An 18,883-nucleotide genomic window follows, 5' to 3' on the forward strand; every position below is an offset into this window, starting at 1 on the left:
TGGGTCGCCATCTCTTGCCACATGCTTCCTAGGTTGCAAGCCATAAATTTGGCCTCACCATTAGCTGCGTCCTGCATTAGCTAATCAGATATGGGTCTGTTGCTGATCTCTAACACAAACAAAAATAACAAGGGCTTGACCCTCCCTACAGCCTTTCAGACGGTCTTCCTTCCTGTGACCAGTTTTATCTTGGGGGCAGCTCAGTAGCCCTTTACTTCCTTAGCAGCCCACATTTAATTACAACCCTTATTATTGTATGGGTGTTCTTTCCTCTCCATTGCTAGGTGGAATTTTCTTGCATTCAGAACAAAATATTGGCATTTGGAGTGGTGGAAGGAGGTATGAATGAGAAATGTGGGGGACAGGTGGCCTGTCAAAAGCCGCTAACTATTAGAGATGCCACCATTAAGTTCTGCTTGTAAATCTCCTTCTAACCTCATCAAGGTGGTCTACAGAATTAATCTCATCCAGATGCATCAAAGAACTGAAAGTTCTATTGTAATACTCCTAACACCTTCTAACAATAAATACATTTAAGAGAACAGCCAGTTACCCAGTCAGTTTAAATACTTGCTGAAATAAAACCAGAATCCTGTGGCAGTCTAACAGATATATTGTGGCAGCTGCTTCTCTGGACTTCTTTGATTACATGCATCTTATCAGGCGGACTCTGGTCTTTAACACATTGCAGACCCTTAGGCCAGGGATGGGCAGAAAGTACATTTGCAGCCGACCAGCAAGGGTTTCTGACTCCCAATGGTTTAACAGTAGCGATAACACAAAATCCCTGTTTCCCTCTTAAATTAGGCTGCTGAAATCAAGAAAACGTGGGGAGAAATAGGGGTAGATGTGTGTACAAAAGTATTCGTGTGCAAGCTCCAGTTCCATTACTGAGAGCAAATTATTTTGCTGAGCATGGGTTCAGACGCACTCCTTGTTCTGCAATTTCCATTTAAATGTTCTTTGGGGTAAACATCATATTGACCTGGTTTGCATGTAATGGCTGCAAATCGTGCGTTAACTACTCATGGGTTAATTAGAGATGCCACCATCGATCTCTCATTACAATTAGTAGTAAGGTTTACTGTGGGTTGTTTAACCCACAATTAACCTATAGTGGCTGGGTTTGGATGTCATGTAGCAGCCCTCAATCAGCCCAATTAGGGCTGAATGTTCGAAAGGCAGCAGAACACATCCAGCACATACTGCAGCAAATTGTGGGTTAATCAATGCATCCGAACAGCCCCATTATAAGCAAAAGTGTGTAATGAAGAGCCACAAGGGGTTTTAATGAATGAAAACTAGCACTGGGGAAGTGGTGATTTTGAGTGGAGGGCGGGTGCTTCAGCCTTACCCCACTGGCTGTTGTATTCTGCTCAGAATAACTTTCCCCCCAAGCTGCTTTGCCCTGCATGGGGTTCCATAAACATGTGATTGAAACCATGCTGAGAGGATGACTGAGTGGAAAAATGAGCCAGACAGAAAATAATTAAGCTCGACTCCCATGCCTAAGACTGCGGGCTTCTGGGGCTGCTTTCCATTTTTGGAATCCTCATTGGTTCTTAGCTGACATGCTTACGCTTGCATCGTACAGCCTGCCACTTGTGTCTACACCCAGCCTCTGATTGGAGAGCCAGTGTGGTGTAATGGTTAGAGGATCAGACGAGGACCAGAGAGACCTGGGTTCACATCCCCCACTCAGCCATTAAGCTCACTGTGGGTCCTTTTGGGAGGTGGCCTAATCCAGGGGTGGGCAGGCGTCAGGATTGCAGGATCTACTTCATTTTCTTACCACAGTCTCAAGATCCACCAGCCGGAGCTGAGTGCAAAATACAGACTCAGAATTGAAGAATTCAGGGCCCAAAAATTTGTTTTGAGTACCAGAACTGGGTGGAGCTCCCACTCCTTGCACATACAAATCCACTCTCCTGATCATCCCAATTTTTTTCCCACTTCAGTAGCATAATTTAAGGCTGGGCATTGGGAGTCTTTTGTTGCTTCTACTGGGGATCCAGAAATCCTTGTTGATATACTGCTAATAGATCTACCAGTAGATCGAGATCTACCTTCTTCCCACCCCTGGCCTAATCTACTTTTTGTGAACCGCTGAGAGATGTTATTATATTCAGCAGTATATAAATACCACAAATGAATGGATAAATATGCTACATGGGGTAGTTGTGAGGCTAAACTGGGGAAGAGGGAACCATTGAAGGAAGGGTGGGTTATAAATGCAGTAAACAGATATAATGCTGCCTGAGGCTGCTTGTGAAGAGTCTTTTCATGTTCCCAAACCCAGTCTCTCCCTTAATTTCCTTACTGCCATCAGGACCCATCAGTTTGTTATTCTCCTCCCCTCACGCACGCGCACACACACTTCCAGCCCCCCACAAATTGATGCAACTTGGAGAGGCACAAAGATAGTGTTTGCCTCTTTGAATTAGCATAAATGTTTTGGTACTGGGTGACCCAGCGGAGAAATCTGAAGCGGCTGGCTAGAGGATCTGTGCTGTGAACCTAGCGGGCGGGGGTGGTTCTGCCCCCCTCCCCCAGCCCTTCCAGCAGGCAGGCCAGCTGGCAGCCACAGAACCTGCTGGAGAAGAGCCGAGGCTTCAGCATGTGCCGTGGAACCCTTTCTCACCCTCCTGGTTTCCACCCCACCGCAGGAAGGATGCTGGGCTGAAAAACGCCCTCCCAGCTGTAGGCCTGAAACTGAACGATCTGATCCAGCGCCTGCAGCTCTGCTACCAGCTCACCACGGCGGGCAAGTTTGAGGAGGCAGTGGAGAAGTTCCGCTCCATCCTCCTGAGCGTGCCGCTGCTGGTGGTGGACAACAAGCAGGAGATTGCCGAGGTGAGTGCGCCGTCGCTCCGGCTGCGCTGCCCAGGGCGGGCGAAAGCCCCTTGCCCTCTTTCACGGAACGTGGCCTGTGACAGGAGACGTGTCCTCGTACCTCTGCCCCAGATGCAGCATTGGGTCTCACTCGGTTCTGCCTTTTCAGTCTGTTGTGCCAGCCAAGTGCCTTGGCATGTAATTGCCTCCTCCCCCCTGCTACTGCAGGATTCAGCTCTCTGCGCTGCTATGGGCCATGTGGAAGGTCCCACCCCCAGCAGCTGGACCCGCTGCTCTCTCTCCCACCCCACGATTTTCCAGCCTCCCTCCCAAGCCAAGAAGCACTAGGGGAGCCTGCTCCTCAGCCCCTTTTCTTGTCTTTGCAGGCCCAGCAGCTGATCGCCATCTGCCGGGAATACATTGTGGGGCTGTCGATGGAGATCGAGAGGAAGAAGCTGCCCAAGGAGACGCTAGAGGAGCAGAAGCGCATCTGCGAGGTAGTGCAGCTCCCCTCCGCTGCCCCGAGCCCTGGCTGCACTGTTTGGCTTGGCGGCGTGGAGGCTGGGAAGCGGGGCGGGGCATCCTGGCGCCCGGGCAAGGAGGGGCTGGCCCCAAGTCTGTCTCGGTCTGCCCCCAAGTCTGTCTCGGTCTGCCCCTTTCCCTGGAGCCCCTCCACCCCCAAGAAGGGTGTCCCCGGATCCTTAACAGCTCAGGCACGTGGTCCTCTTGCTGAGGAACATCCGAAGCGTCCTGCTGGGTCGGACAAGGGCCGCTGCGAGCACCCCAGCAGCCAGTAGTCCACTCAGAGACTGCAGCCCGCCTTCTGCCCACCCGCCTCTCTCCAGAAGCCCTGGCAGCACCTCCACAGCCCGGGGCAGCTGAGTGTCAGGAGTGTCTTGGCGGCCTCCCCCAGTAGACCCCAATAGCCAGCTCAAGACACAGACGAAAGGGAATTCTTTTCAAAGCTTTAATCCCTTTACAGCTTAATGATTCTTTCAGATGCTAATCACCAGCGGCTAGAGCAAGGGACAGCAGCGTGGACTGCGCTTCAGGCAGGCAGTTGATCCCCGTTTGAAAGGGAGTCACTTGAAGACCCAGAACTTATGGGCTATGGGAGATCCTCCCTCTTTCCCTTGGGTCCACGGGAGGCGGCCGTTGCTTGCGCGCCAAACGGGCGCTACGCCTCCTTTCCGCACCCTCCATCGCTTGTTGCTCTGCGTCTGCGTCGAGCGTCTAAGAAGCCCCCCTCCCGCACTCCCTCCCGCACTCCCTCGCTGCCAGGGTCACTATCTCAGGAATGCCGGCAGGAGGAATCTCTGCCAGGTGCTGAGCCTGGGAGGGATGAGCTGGCCCCTCTCCCACGGATGGCTGTTCCTCCTCAGAATCAGAGCTGCTCTATGGGCTCAGTTTCCACCCTGACACTGAGATGTGGGGCAGGTGATAGTGGGGAGCCAGAGCATTCCCTCTGGGGTGCCCTGTTCACTGGGATGGCAACACCTCGCTTCAGCCCCAGAGTCCCCCCTAGTGCACCACGGTGCGCACAGCAGAAGCTGCCTCGGACAGTCCACCCAGCCGGTTGCCAAGGCTGGCGCAGTGGCTGCCCCCGGCGGAGGCTGTTTCCTGCCCTGCCTCCTGAAATCCTTGACTGGGTGATGCTGCCAGGAAGCAACCCTGGGGCCTTCTCCCGCCGAGTGCTCCCCCCCCCCGGGAATGCTCAGAGCCCCCCACCCAGCCTATCGGAGCAGCCTCCCCTCTGGAACGGTGTTCTTCACCCAACAGATGGCTGCCTACTTCGCCCACTCCAACCTGCAGCCGGTCCACATGATCCTGGTCCTCCGCACCGCCCTCAACCTCTTCTTCAAGCTCAAGAACTTCAAGACGGCTGCCACCTTCGCTCGCCGCCTCCTGGAGCTCGGCCCCAAACCCGAAGTGGCGCAGCAGGTAAGCACCCAGAACGGGCAGAGGCCAGAGGCCATAAGGGCTCCAGGCGCAAAGGGGAGAGCGGGGTGGGGGGTTTCCCTGGAGCGCTGCTCCTCAAACCTCTGAGGCGTTTGGATCTTTCTGGGGAAGACCAGTGCGGAAAGCCAGATGCATGACCCCGGGCCCAGGCGGAATGGTCGGACTGCCTTCGCCGGGATGTTCGCTTGGCTCAGGAGAAAACATCCCGCAGATCCTTAATCAGAACTGGGGCACTGCAGGCACCACGAGGCTTGTGCGACGTAGCGGATAACATGCTGGACCTGGATCTGGGGAGCCCGAGTTCACATCCCTGCTCTTTGGCCCAAAGACACCCTCATGCTGGATTTCCCAGTTGAGATCCCCGCTTGATTCCCAGTCACTCTCTCTGCCCAACCCAACACCTTCTGGAGCTTTTTGTGGAGATCAAGCAGGGGAGGGAGGACCAATTTGGGCCACCCAGTGAATCCCTGGGGGCTAGTTTGGAAACAGGTCCTCTGCGTTAACGCACTCAGGAGTCGAGCACTTTCTGCAAGTTCTTTGAGGCTTGATGCAACAGATTCATATGGGGGAGCTCTGGCAGTGGCTGTCAAAATGCACCCTCCTTACCCAGAGGTGCTCTCCCAGGAGCAGGGCACGAGCAGCAGGAGCCATCGCCTGTGTGTTCCCAGTGTGTTCATCTGGGAACATCTGGCTGGGTACTCTTGGTAACGGCGAGCAAGACTGGAGGAACTGTTTACCTGATCCAGCAAGACCAGGCATAACACTCTTTTTCCACTCTTACAGCCTCTGACCCAGACTCCTTTTATTGATTTAATTAATTAATTACACTTCTATACCTCCCAATAACCAAAGCTGTCTGGGCGGTTCACAAGATACTTCTCTTCTGAGGTGTATTAATCCCACATGGAGATTCTAGGATGGGCGCGATGAGCAATCTGGCCCTTTAGCACAATTCATCCTTTCCCTAGCTAGAAATGCCTCTGAGCAAAGGACTTGCCCAGACACAGCCAGGCATCTTTCGGTTCTTCAGCCTGCATCACTGCACATTTGAGGCTGCTCTCCTCCTTCGCTCCCCCACCCCCCAGCTCCTCATCCCTTTACAAGGCACATGCAGGACCCGCCTGGAGGATGCAGGATCAGGTCCTCCCAGGCGACGGATTGCTCAGCTTGAAGTCCTTCTCTGGGAGTTGCCCAGACTCCATAGAAATGCCTTTGTTTGTGAAATCTCTCTGTTTTCAACTGGCTGGCAAAGAGTCACGCCTGGTCCCTGCCCAGCTGTGGAGGCCCAGTTGGAAAATGGGAGCGAACAGTTGGTTTTAGCTCTTTGGCCTACTCTGAAGCTGGCCTTGCCCAGTACGCCTAGACCACTCGGCATGCATGCTAACCTAGTTTATAAGGAGTTTAAAGGAAGCCCAGGAAAGGGCCCTCCCCTCCTCCAGAGGCGCAAAAGCCTGGATTCTCATGTGCCTAAGGTGAGAGTCGTTCATCGCATGAGTGGTGGCAGCCCTGCCTCTGAGGAAGACCACAAAGGGTGTCTTGCAGCCTCTCCTACCGTGCAGGGTTGGAGGTGCAGACTCCTGCTTGTCACAGCCATGTGGTCATCTCTGTTCTTCACCCCACTCCAGAAGCTCTGGAAATCCTGGTGAAATTGCAGGCTCTGGGTGGCTAGGCAGAGTGGTGGTCTGTGGCTGGCAAACAGCGTTTGCCTGGGGGTGTGATCCTTGCAGAGTCGGTGGACCTGGAGGCAATGCAGCCATTCCCCTGCTCATGCCGAAGTGCCCAAGAAGGAAATGGCTCCCGTGGACTCCAAGGTCCTCCCGTCTTGTGTCTCCCTGCAACTGCTCACCACCTCCTTTTCTCCCCCTTTCCAGACCCGCAAGGTCCTTACCGCCTGCGAGAAGAACCCCAGCGACGCCTACCAGCTCAACTACGACATGCACAACCCGTTTGACATCTGTGCCGCCTCCTACCGGCCCATCTACCGGGGCAAGCCGGTGGAAAAGTGCCCACTCAGTGGGGCTTGCTACAGTCCCGAATTCCGCGGTCAGATTTGCAGAGTCACAACTGTAAGTACTACTTCCCCTGCCCTCCGCCCCCAGGCATCCTCTGCTGGGAGTAGTTCTTCCATCGGGGACTGTTCATCCCCTTTTGATCGTCTCATGATGTCTGTGAGGCATGTGCAGGACAAAAAGACCGCAAGTGCCATTGTGAGGCACTGTATTTTGAGAGCAGCCAACTCAAGCCCAGCCTTACATGTGTGGTAGAACGAGATGGCGGAGTGGATTGAACCACCCTTGACTGTGTGGAGATGCTGCTTCTTCATATTCCCCCATGTAAAAAAGGCCCTGCAAATAAACAGATTTTAAAAACTAGCATCTCAGGAAGAGAGACTGGCAGGCCTGCTCTCTTCCTGCTGTGCTAGTTTTCTCCTTGCGGGGAGGGTTAAAAATCACATCCCCCACCTGCAGGCTGAAATGGCTCAGAGCTCTGCTGTCTCGTTCTGTGGCACGTCTCCAACAGGCCTCAGCTTCCTGTTGCGGGACAGGGAGGTTGGTCTCGCTCTTCCCCCAGCATCAGGCCGAGCTCTGCTGTGTAGATGGCCTGAATCTCTGAGGCCCTCTGGAGCGGCAAGCAGAGGAGGGAGGGGGCTCTCCCTAAATTGCACCCCCCCCCCCTGTGATTTTGAGTTCAGGTAGATGCTCACCACATCCCCTTTGGTCGTCCAGGTGACGGAGATCGGCAAGGACGTCATCGGCTTGAGAATCAGCCCCCTGCAATTCCGCTGAGGTTGTGCTGTGAGCGAGCAGCTGTTCTTACGTACACATCCAGCCCCCTTTCCCCCAGTTCTTCCTTCAGCCTCTCTTGGTCTTGGCCCCTCCTGTGAGCCCCTCCTTCCCTGTTACTGGGTAATGGCCCCTTTCCACCCCCCTATTCACCATGTCCGCTATGCAGCCGTTTGGAGGAGAGCCCAGTCATCACCCACAGGCACAGCCGGGTTGCCCGTTGTATGGGAGGCAGGCGAGGTTTGGTCTCTGTGCCACCTCCACCCCTTCCAGCTGCTGCTTCCTTGAGAATCGGTGTACTGGATGCGCTGCTCCCAGAATCCTGCCACCTTCCACTGACTCACTTGAGCTTTGGGGATTGAGGCTGGAAGAAGGTGCTGGAGCGTGGAAGGCTGTGGAATTGCACGCGGGAACTGGAGGGTCCTTATTGAAAGCCTCTTCGGAGTTTCTCATCTCGTGCAAGTGTGTTGGAGCAAAACGCGGAAGGGGCTCAAAACCCCACTGTGTCTTTTTGTACTTCCCCTACCCCGAAGCTCCCCCTCCTCCATATCTCCTTGTTTTCTTAGTCACAATAAAGTGACGTTACTCCATGGGAGAAAAGAATCTGATGTATTCTTTGAATTCAGAGGTATTCTTTTGACTCGAGAAGGAACACAGATCTTGGCGAAGGAATTGGCTGGTGGGGAAGGATCCTTCTTACCAGCGGGTGCCCAGACCAGAGGTGCCAGTTATTAATTGGGGTCTGGGTTTGCAAGGGGAGCCCAGAGTTGTAGGGCTAAACGGGGCTCAACACCAGGGTGAGACATTCTCAGGACCTGCAGAGATGTTCTCACAGAAGCCTGTTGGTAGAGACATCTGCCTGTCTTCCATTCATGTCATGACTTACCTTGCGTGGTCCTCAAGTGGAAATGTGTCAATTTGGGGGAAGGTTGTGTGTGTGGGGTGGGGGGGTGGAGTGGAGTGGAAGCAGGTTCCATGACAAAGAGGGTAGTTTCTGGCAGTCTCAACAGCCCCAGCCCCTCATTTTAGAAAGTGGCCATCAGAGGATGACAGATGGATCTTTCCAAGGCAGCACTTTCTTGACACACCCAGGGAGAGAGATCACTGTCTCCTTCACAGGGAATGGGAGGCGAAGGGGCTCCTGAAAGCCGGTCTTTGCACAGCCGTGGTGATGACATTTTCTTGTAAATATTTCTTGGCCACCTTTCAGAGCAGAAGCCCTCCCAAGGCGGCTTACAGCAATAAAATACATAAAAATAGTTAAAAGATTAAAAGCGATAAAAACATAAATGCAGTGGAATAGCAATAACAACAACGAAAGCCAACAATAAAACAATCATATCAAGAGAAGGCTGAGGTAAAATAATACGGTTTCAAGGCCTTCTTAAAAGCCAGCTATGACGGAGCATGGCAGTCCTCCAATGGCAACTTGTTCCAAAGGTGTGAGGCCACTGCCGAGAAGGCCCTCTCGCGTCTGGTCAGCCACCTGACTGCTGTCATGGGTAGGCAAATGAGAAGGGCCTCTTTCTGTTCTTAAGAGTGTGGACAGGCTGACATGACATCCTCTTGGTGCATTGTCCATGTCATCAAGGCCTGTGTGTTCCATCCTGAAACCTGGGTACCGTCTCTTCGGCTCATGTGAGGCTGCTGCCCTGCAGGGGCTAGGATGGAGCTTTGCTTATATACTCCAGCAGCATCAGGCACCAGGTGTGCTTTTGGGTGGTGGCCCCCTGATTCTGGAACGTTCTGCGTAGGAATGCTTTCCCGTTGCCCACATCGCTATCATTTCAGTGCCAGGCTAGGACTTCTGTTCTCTCACGCAGTTTAAGTGTTTTAGTGTTTTCAGTGTTTCCTTCTGTTTCAGTCCCTGTGGGGTGGCTTTAGCTTCTGTACCTAATGGCACCAGTGAGGAGGGGGACAAAACTCAGTGTGTTTTCTCTGGATTGAGCTTCAGTTTAGGGGAGTGCACAAGACCCCCTCCACACATGGAAATAATACAGTCCCGCCCACCACTGGAATCACGTGTCGCCTTCCTCCTCTCCCGACTACAGTTATAAGAGTGAATTCTCCACATGAACATTTGTAGGCACATGGATGGATCTGTGCATATGAACCAAAAATAGCAAGAGCGGGAGGAGCGATGGGGAATGGCTGGAAACCTCCAGCGTTGGCCATGATGTGTTTGGGGGTGCTGCGGAAGTGATAATCCAGATCCAGGTTTGCTTTCAAGGAGACTTTAATGAGTACTTAAAGCGCAGAGGCGTACCCAGTGGTTGATCAGACAGCTTCTCTGAACACAGAGCCATGGGGTACAATGGGTTTTATACCCATTGAGGCATGACAGGAGCAAGTGTTAATTCGCGTTCATCTGCAACTTTCCCAGCACAGACACCTGTAGCTTAGCACAAACAGAGCCTCACTTCTCAGGCGCATCCTAGAATCCTGAAAAGATTCAGAGCTCGTTGGCATGGAATGTGCTGAGGCGGCGACATCAACCTTTGAATCATCTTACCAGCCAGAGGGCCCACTAGCAAGAGAATTGCACCAAAGCAGAAAGCATTATGGCTCTCTAGGCCTCTCTAAAACTACTGGTGACTTGGTTACAGGCCTGGGGCCATTACACGGTGCAATGTCAGAAAATGTGATTTCAGGATACAAAACATTTATTGCAGGACGCATTAAATGTATGTATGGGAGGGGATCATGTTATGTGTGTGGGAGGGGAGGCAGGTTGAAGTTTGTACTGGCCCCCCAAGTGATGCTTGGGCCCTGATCATTGCCCACGGCAGAACCATTCGCCTGGCAGATGCTGCGCTGTCTTAATTGTCCCATTACCGCTGTCTTAATTGTCCCATTACCGTATGAATTCTTTGCTCCCCCCCCCCCCCGCTGATGATCATGTGTCCCTAAAGAGGAAGCTGCAACAGAAAGGGGGCACTGAGGCTTTCTTAGGTGGTTACTCAGCATAGCCTTGCTGGAGCCTGCAAGATGGACGAGAAGGTAGAGCAAAAGGGTAAAAATGTTGTGGCTTTGCATGGTGCTGCTGTGTCTCCTGACAGGTGAGTTTTGCATTGGGAACCTGCAGATAGGAGAAACGGGGATGTGTTGCTAATGAAGGGTAACTGTTCCGGCAGGAGCCCCTTCGCAACCTCTCTTTCCTTGTGGAGATCTCTCCATTCCTAGCTAGGGAGGGTGAAATGGAAGGGAAGAGGCCTTATTTAGAGGAGGGGGATGAATCTGTGGGAATTTCGTGCAGATCCTGCCCCTGCTACCTGCACACAACCCAAATCACACACTCCAGTAGTCCCTGTATTCTGGCCCTAGTCTGTCTTAAGGAACTGCTGGTATTTTACCTTTTCTAGAGATATTGGGGGGAGTCTTTACAAAATCTTTTTAATGTTCACTCATGTACACTAGAATTTAGGGGAACTAACATTAACATTTACATTTTCTCATCTCAGATTAGTTAGAATATCTTTAAAAACAACACCATTCCCGATTGTGGATTCAGTTACGTTTTAGCCATTTTAGAGAGGGATATGGTCCATGGGGTCACGAAGAGTCGGACACGACTTAACGACTGAACAACAATAAGGCTATAACTGTATTTAGTATATCAAGCTAATACTTAACTTTAGTATTGGCTTTTTAATTTTTAATTTGGGCTGCAAACTGAATCTTGACTTGTGTGCTCTGCTGCTGGGAACCACTCATTTTCTGCCTTTTCCCGAATTGGAGAGAAGGCAATAGAGGGTGTGATGCAACATTAGAAGGGGAAAATACATGTAACATTTTAGAAGTGGCGCTCACTGTGTTGAGTTCAATCTAACATTTTTTTCAGGGGTGAAACTGCGGAAAAATGGCTCTGCAAGTTTGAAGGTCTCTGAGGCTGAGTGGCGCTGTGACATCTTCATTGGGTCAAGCCTGATTGGCTGGGATTGTACAATGAACTATATGTGAACTGCTTAGGGATTTTATTATATTTAGCAGTATATAAATATTACAAATAAGTAAATAAGAAAGAAACCCAAACCAAAACGAATAAAACTGCAGACTGGGCAATCAACAGGAGTAAAAAAGATGAAATGCTGGGATATTTAGGGTACATTTGAACCCACTTTAGAAGGATACTTTTCACCCTGAGGACGTGTGAGGAAAACATTCCAAGTCCTTTCCATGTTTATTTAAAAATTTGGTACAATGGATCTTTCCAAGCATGCATGCTTAGGATTTCCACCCTGAAGGTGAAAAAGTCCAGACTGTTGGCTGCCGCAAAGCTGTTTGGGGCAGGGCAGTCCAGGCTGAGCAAACCCCCCTTCCTTGCCTCGGGCTGTTGTGGGGGTGCATGCAGCCCCTCCCTCCATGTAGTGAAGGGGTACGGGGGACTTTTTTTTCTGTGGGCAGCAGCATTCCCTTTTTGCCTCCCTCTCCCTCCAGACTTAGGCAATATTGGGCGGCCGGGGATGGGGGAGAGAGGCAGCTAATCCTCTGAATTCTGCAGGAAGGCTTTTAGCCACCACCAAGACTAGCCACAGCCCTTCTCTTGTAGGGGGGCAGGTCTCTCTCCCACTCTCTCAATGTGTTCAGCATTACTAAAGCACTGAGAAGCAGAAACGTTCTCCCCCCTGCCCCTAATGGACATTGTCTGGAAAGGGCCACCCCCCCCTCCAATGCACAGGAGCCCTGCAAAGCAGGAGCAAGAGACAGCCTCGCTCAAGGGCCAGGGAAGAACTGTGCCCTTTTCTCCGGAGCACATGGCAGGTTTTTCGGGCATTGAGATGTTCTGAAATGGGCTGCTTTGAGGGTGTGGTGTGACTCTCTCCTGACGCTTTCTTCCGGCCTCTTCTGGACCACGCAGAATCCTCTGGAGGAGCAACGGCAGATAAAGTCGAGGGAGTCCTGGGATGATCTGCAACATTCCAGCTGGAGACTTCAGACCAATGCACACTCATTACCTGGTCTAGAAATAGTAGAAACGACGATTTGGAGACTGTTGCTTTGGTGACACCCGGAAAGACCTGCGAAATCCGGATCCTCCTCCCAGCATTTAATAGGTGGCTGACCGTCTCTGAGGACTGCAGGAGGCTACAAGTCAGCAATTTAGTTCAAGCCAACTCTGGCATATACAGAGCACAAGCGCTGCTAAATCCAGACACACGTCCATTAAAGGAGACCTTAGGCCTGCAAGTGCATAGTAAGTCTTTCCCCCATTGCATTGCGTTGGGGCGGGGGTCTCTCTTCTCCTTCCCCCAGAGCACCGTGGATGGAGCAGAGTCTCAACAGCATGGCACACCTGAGTTTCGCTTCGGAAGAGTCTCGGGGAACACAGAGGTTTCTGAGACTCAGATTTGGGACCGCAAAGCCATCGCTGCCTGCATTGCCACACCTTCCGTTTCTTGGGTCCCACAATGGTCTTCAGTCAAGGAGGTTTTGCAGATGTTTCTGGTGCCTTTTTTAGAAGTTGACATTTGCTGCAAAGAGATTTGAGAGCAGAGCGAGGGAGAGGGAGTTCAAGATTAGGAGCGGGGGAGAGAAGTGTGTGTTGGGGGGCGGGGAAGACTCATGAACAATTCAGTAAGGGGTCCAGAGCTGGAGAGCACCTGTCCTGGGTGTTCAGAATTGGGAGGAGGCTGAACCTTAATGCAACCAATAACTCCCAGGAGCCCATGAAGACTTGGGGAAAGATTGAGTAAGAATCCTGGCATCTATTACGGGAAGAGAGGAAAAGGTAACATTTCAATGACCAAGAAAGATAGAGTTTCAACTGGCTAATGGGCCAGGTGGAGGAAAAGATGGGTTTTGGCAATAAAAATATACCCCCTTGTTCTGTTTGACTTCCGAGCAAAACACTGGAATGGGGAAGCTCCTGTCCTGAACAGCAGCCAAGAAATATTTTTTAAAAGAAATAATTTATAATTTCAGGAATAGAAAGGGGGGTGAGTGGGTAAAGACTGTAGGAACTACAAGATTTCTCTTCCGGAATGCAGTGAAGTTTATTATCTACATGGAACCAGTGGGAGAGGCTGTTCGGAGCTCTGGAGTCAGGTGCCGCCAAAATGCTGCCAACACCCAGCTCTACGGGTGTTTGTCACCTAACTGCAAGGAAGCCATTGAAACCCCTGAATGTTGCCTGGGTCTGATGCTGGGCTGGAAGAGGGTGAATGAGCTGACGTCCTACCCAGACAAAGCGGAGGTGTTGCTAGCAAAAAGCCTGGTAGAATCGGGGATTTGGGTTCTGGAAGGGGATGCGCACCCCCTGAAGGATCAGGCCTGTAGCTGGGGAGTGCTCCTTCGTCTTACACTGTCCCTGGACCTTCATGGGGCAGCAGTGGCAAAGAGTGCATTTGCACAGCTATGTTCAGTGGACCCACTGCCACCTTTCCTGAGTCGGCCTGCTTTGGCAACAGTGATCCATGCCTTGGTGACAGTGCTTTAAACAGAGTCTGGCAGCTTCCATTGGTGCAAACTGGTGCATGGTATCAAAGACTGTGGCAAAAATTTTAAAAAGACAGCGCCTTTTTTTAGAATTTTGCCACAATATCACACCTGCCTTGGTTGCCAGTTGCTTTCCAGGCTCAATCTAAGGTGCTGGTTTTCACCTTTACATCTTTAAATGGCCTAGGGCCTGGCTGGCAGAGGGACCGCCTGTCTCCCTATGAACCTGCCCAGTTGTTAACAGCTGCAGGAGAGGCCCATTTGTCAGGCACACACGGAAGAGCGCGCTCTTTTGTCGCTCTTCTGTTGCTGTAGGGTGCACGCCCTCCGGAATTACAGCCAGCCCCCACCCTCCCAGCTTTCAGAAGGAAGTGTTAAGACACATCTGTTTAGCGTTTGAAACTGCTTTTAGTGTGTCACTGTTTTAATGCGTTAGTTATTCTCATGATCTCATTATTATTTTAATTGTTTTGCTGTTTTGTGTACTGCCTTGGCAGCCTTTAGACAAAGAAGTATGGAAATGCTACTACTACTCATAAAAATAAATTATTTGGAGTTCAGTGACTTCTAGGTCCATTTTTTATCCCTTGTTCTGGTGTCTCGTCTGATCTGTGATTTAAGATGTTAGAGGGTTTAGGGTATCAGCTGGAGGGAAACTGACTCCATGGCTTTTCCAAGAAGGGTTTGATGGGACGGGGAGAGGAGTTCTAAATTAATATATGGCTGGATATACCTTCTTAGCCGGACAACTTCTTTGGTGGGTGCCTGGGGTGATTCAGCTTTTAACAAATTATTTATTTATTAGGTTTATAAAATTGCACCACTCACCTAGCAGGCACTCAAATTCACACAAGGAACAGAGGAACAAATAACAATAAAATGTACGAGCAATGTTAAAATTAAAGAGAAGCAGCAAAACATTAAATATTAACATGTTAACAGAGGCTGGACAGCCATCTGTCAGGGATGCTCTGACTTGGATTCCTGCACTGAGCAGGGGGTTGGACTCAATGGCCTTGTAGGCCCCTTCCAACCCTACTATTCTGTGATTCTATGAACATATTGAGTGAAACAGGAGAGTCTTTACTGCCTGTCTAAAACAGAACAAGGAGGGAGCCCCTGTTGTCCCCTTCCAGGGGGACTCCCACTGTTGGCGTGCTTCCACTGAAAATACCCTGAAGGAGGTGGAGCTGGACAGGGCAGGATAAGGCAACGAAATGACGCCGAGTGGGAGGTGCTCACCTGTCCACAGAGCTTGGAAGGACATGCAGTCCTTGAACTTTGGAAGGGGGGCTTCTCCTTTGCCCCTTTTGGGGCTGGAATGGAGCCCCTTTTTCCAGTCGTGTCCCGGCACAGCCTCCGGGTTTGGGTCTTTGGCGGGACATGGGGTGAATGGGCACCTCACGGGCTGCAAAGGCTGCACTACACCACTTTCATCTCTTCCCACAATCTGCTCATTGTGCACAAGAGCCAGAATGGGGAACTGTTGCTAGAAAATTCCCCCTCGCTCCCATTTTGTACTTAGAGACACCTGGCAGTGTGTGGCGAGGGGACAAAAATGTCCACCCTTCTCTGTAACATAAAAGGGATCACATCTCACACCCCTGCTGCTGTTTTTCCTCCACTTTTCCTTTCGCTGAAATCTCCCGTATCCTTTTCCTGCTAATTACTGGTCTTTTGTGTATTGTGTATCTCCCCCCCTTATGTTCAGAGCATTTGTCCAAGGCCGGCCTGTCCCTCCACTGTGACAAGAGGTGGGAAAAGGACTTTGCTGCTGAACTGCGCTGCAGGGCCATGGGAAAACGGTGTGAAATTCAGCTGGGCCCCAGCCAGCACGGGCGATGTTCTCTTCTCTGGGAGATCCCTTCTCATCGTGCACAATTTATTTATTGCATTTATACCCCGCCTTTCTCCCTCTCGCAAGGAACTCAAGGCGGCTTACATTATCCTCCTCCTCACCGTTGTATCCTCACAACAACAACCCTGTGAGGTAGGTTGGGCTGAGAGTCTGTGACTGGCCCAAAGTCACCCAGTGAGCTTCCATGGCCAAGTGGGGACTAGAACCCAGATCTCCCGGCTCCCAGTCCGTCACTCTCACCACTACACTACACTGGCTCTCATACAACTTACAGGACCACGATCAGAACGTCACCTGCATAGCGGAGAACCCCCTTGGCAGCGCCTCCAGGACAGAGTCCTTAAAGCAGCTTTGTGATCGTGGTAAGCCTTTTCTCCCCTTCAAAGAGACCTAGGAAGGCGGCTCTCCATTCTTTCTAGGAAGAGTAGGTAATGTAGTCCGAATCAGCCCCCCATCAGTAGCCACGGATGTAGACAAAACACACTCGAGTGGTGGGCTAGGAACAGACTTTACTTGAGATACAACAAGCTTACATCTCAAGGTGAGTTGGCTGAGGTCAGCCCCATGGTCAGCATCTCTTGCAGGAGGAAGTAGGAAGAATAGGAGAGCAGGGGGAGGAGACAAGGAAAAGGCCATAGGATCTCCCAAAGAGCCCTCCAACCTGACTCAGGTACATATTATCCCTTCAAGTTCAGGTTAAGTGACTCATGGTCCCTCCAACAATAAGCAGCTCCAGGGCAAAATAAATTCCACAGCAATGAAAATTCAGCAGCTGGTATGAATGACGGAAGTAAAGCACCATTGTTGCAGATCATATTTGCACAATGTATTCTGCCTGTTTTGATCAAGGGGAGGGCAAAAGTTCTCCCACTGCCCATCTTACTAAGCCCCATGTCTGGCCCTTTAGATTTCACCTTCCCGACCATCTGCTCCCATGGGTAGTACATGCCCTGCTCTCCTCTCGTCTAGACTACTGTAATGGGCACTACGTGGGGTTACCCTTGAACATGGTTCGGAAGCTGCAGCTGGTACAGAACGCAGCGGCTCACCTGATTAAAGGCAGCCGCCAGCGTGATCACATCACTCCGGTGCTGAAGGAGTTGCACTGGCTACCAGTTGTTTTCCGGGCCAAATTCAGAGTGTTGGTTTTGACCTTTAAAACCCTATATTGTTCCGGCCCAGCCTATATCTTAAGGAGCACCTCCAGCAACACCAGACAGGCCACTCAACAAGATCAGCCTTGGATGGCCTTCTCTCTGTCCCATCAGCCAGCACAGCTAGGCTGGTGAGGGAGGGCCTTCACTGTGGTGGCCCCCACTCTGTGGAACTCCCTCCCTAGGGAACTCGGCAATGCCCGCTCTTTAATGAGCTTTCGCCACGCACTGAAAACAGTTATTCAGGCAGGCATTTGAGGTGGGTTAGGGTATTTTAAAATAATGTTTTAATGTATAATTTTACTGTTTTAAACTGTACTGTTGTACATCGCCCAGAGTGGCCAGGTGACCGGCCAGATGGGTAAGAAATTTATTTAATTAATTAATTAATTCGCTGGGCGTCGGTGCACATGTGTAGCATTAAGGACTAGAAACTTGCTTTTTGGTGAGATTCTCCAGATGCTGAATTCTGAATCCTCTCACAAATACAGCACTTGCATGATGTAGTCAGAGAAGACACGCAGCCCAGATGATAACATTTGCCTGGCTGTGATCAAGATAGGGTTGCCAACTGATTTTTAACCCCCGCAGCTTGGTCTGCTCTTCTGCACTTATCAGGCGTTTGATGTACCGACATCAGCAGGTGATGCTCTCCAGCAGGTGTGAACATCAACATCAAGCTGCTGCCAAAGCCACTGCAGTAGCCAGCTGGAAAGACGATGGGAAGCTTACGCAAGATAAGACCCTGTGGAAGACCCCCTGGGTGCCCATAATCACAGGAAGCTTCCCAGCGCTGCTCTCCAGAGGAAGAGGGGCAGGATTTCCACCGTGCAGACTGTGGCCCACCAAGGGCGATCAAAACGGGAAATCGCCTAGGCCAATCGACAGCCCAAGCATAGGATCATCCACCCCCCACTTCCCCCTGACAGGTCACCCTAGACAATCCAAGCCATCATTTGCCTGAAACAGGAGCAGACGCATCACAGAAAGGCCCAAGTAGTCCCAGACCATTCAAGTGAGGCGATCAAGCCAAATGCTGGAAGGGACATAAATACGCAGGACAGTTGAAGAGTATGCCAATCCCTGTAGCTCGCTCTCAGGTGTTCCATTTGCAGGGGGTGCTGGCATTCAGCCGACCCCTCTCCCCAGCTGTTGAAAAAACAGGCAAGGGGGCTCATGGGGCTGCCTCTGCCCCTGAGATCTACAGTGGCCGTATGCCACTGTCCGTTCAGTCAGGTGGCACGTGGAAGGGGCCTGGCTGGGAGGACAGGGGAGGTGGGAGGGGTGGAAACATCCACGGGGTCTGCAGGAGAGACGAGGGAAGGAGGTGCCCTTGAGAAGGAGGTCTGCTGGGGGAACCTTAAGCAGGGCCAAGATTCTATACCAATGAAAACGGTTCTGTAAGTGGCCTGAGTTGGGCAAGCGTGCACAGCACTGCGTCTGTGTGTGCCACTAGGTCTCAAACCCCTGGGGAGTGCAAGGGAGTTTTGCATTTTGGCATGCTCTCTCTAGCATTGCTAATAACAAGGCAGCAGGAGATGACGGTATCCCAGCTGAACTGTTTAAAATCTTGCAAGATGATGCTGTCAAGGTGATGCATGCCATATGCCAGCAAATTTGGAAAACACAAGAATGGCCAACAGATTGGAAAAAATCAACCTATATCCCCATACCAAAAAAGGGAAGCACCAAAGAATGTTCAAACTATCGAACAGTGGCACTTATTTCACATGCCAGTAAGGTAATGCTCAAGATCTTGCAAGGTAGACTCCAGCAATTCATGGAACGAGAACTGCCAGATGTACAAGCTGGGTTTAGAAAAGGCAGAGGAACTAGAGACCAAATTGCCAATATCCGCTGGA

General features: G+C 51.3%; 1 protein-coding gene across 1 annotated transcript in view; it reads left to right on the forward strand.

Annotated features, from left to right (window-relative positions):
- The window catches only part of COPA (coat protein complex I subunit alpha), a 46,547-nt gene extending 38,383 nt beyond the window's left edge, over window positions 1-8,164 (forward strand). Inside the window, exons 29-33 of the mRNA XM_084823935.1 lie at window positions 2,667-2,853; window positions 3,219-3,329; window positions 4,612-4,773; window positions 6,663-6,857; window positions 7,518-8,164. Of these exons, the coding sequence (XP_084680061.1) occupies window positions 2,667-2,853; window positions 3,219-3,329; window positions 4,612-4,773; window positions 6,663-6,857; window positions 7,518-7,577 (715 nt within the window). The 3' untranslated portion in view covers window positions 7,578-8,164. The remainder of the gene's footprint in view (window positions 1-2,666; window positions 2,854-3,218; window positions 3,330-4,611; window positions 4,774-6,662; window positions 6,858-7,517) is intronic.
- Window positions 8,165-18,883: the final 10,719 nt, after the last annotated feature.

The sequence above is a fragment of the Heloderma suspectum genome, chromosome 17, assembly GCF_057233095.1.
Source record: "Heloderma suspectum isolate Gila_16-S chromosome 17, 16-S_ref, whole genome shotgun sequence".
In the NCBI taxonomy this organism is placed as follows: Eukaryota; Metazoa; Chordata; class Lepidosauria; order Squamata; family Helodermatidae; genus Heloderma; species Heloderma suspectum.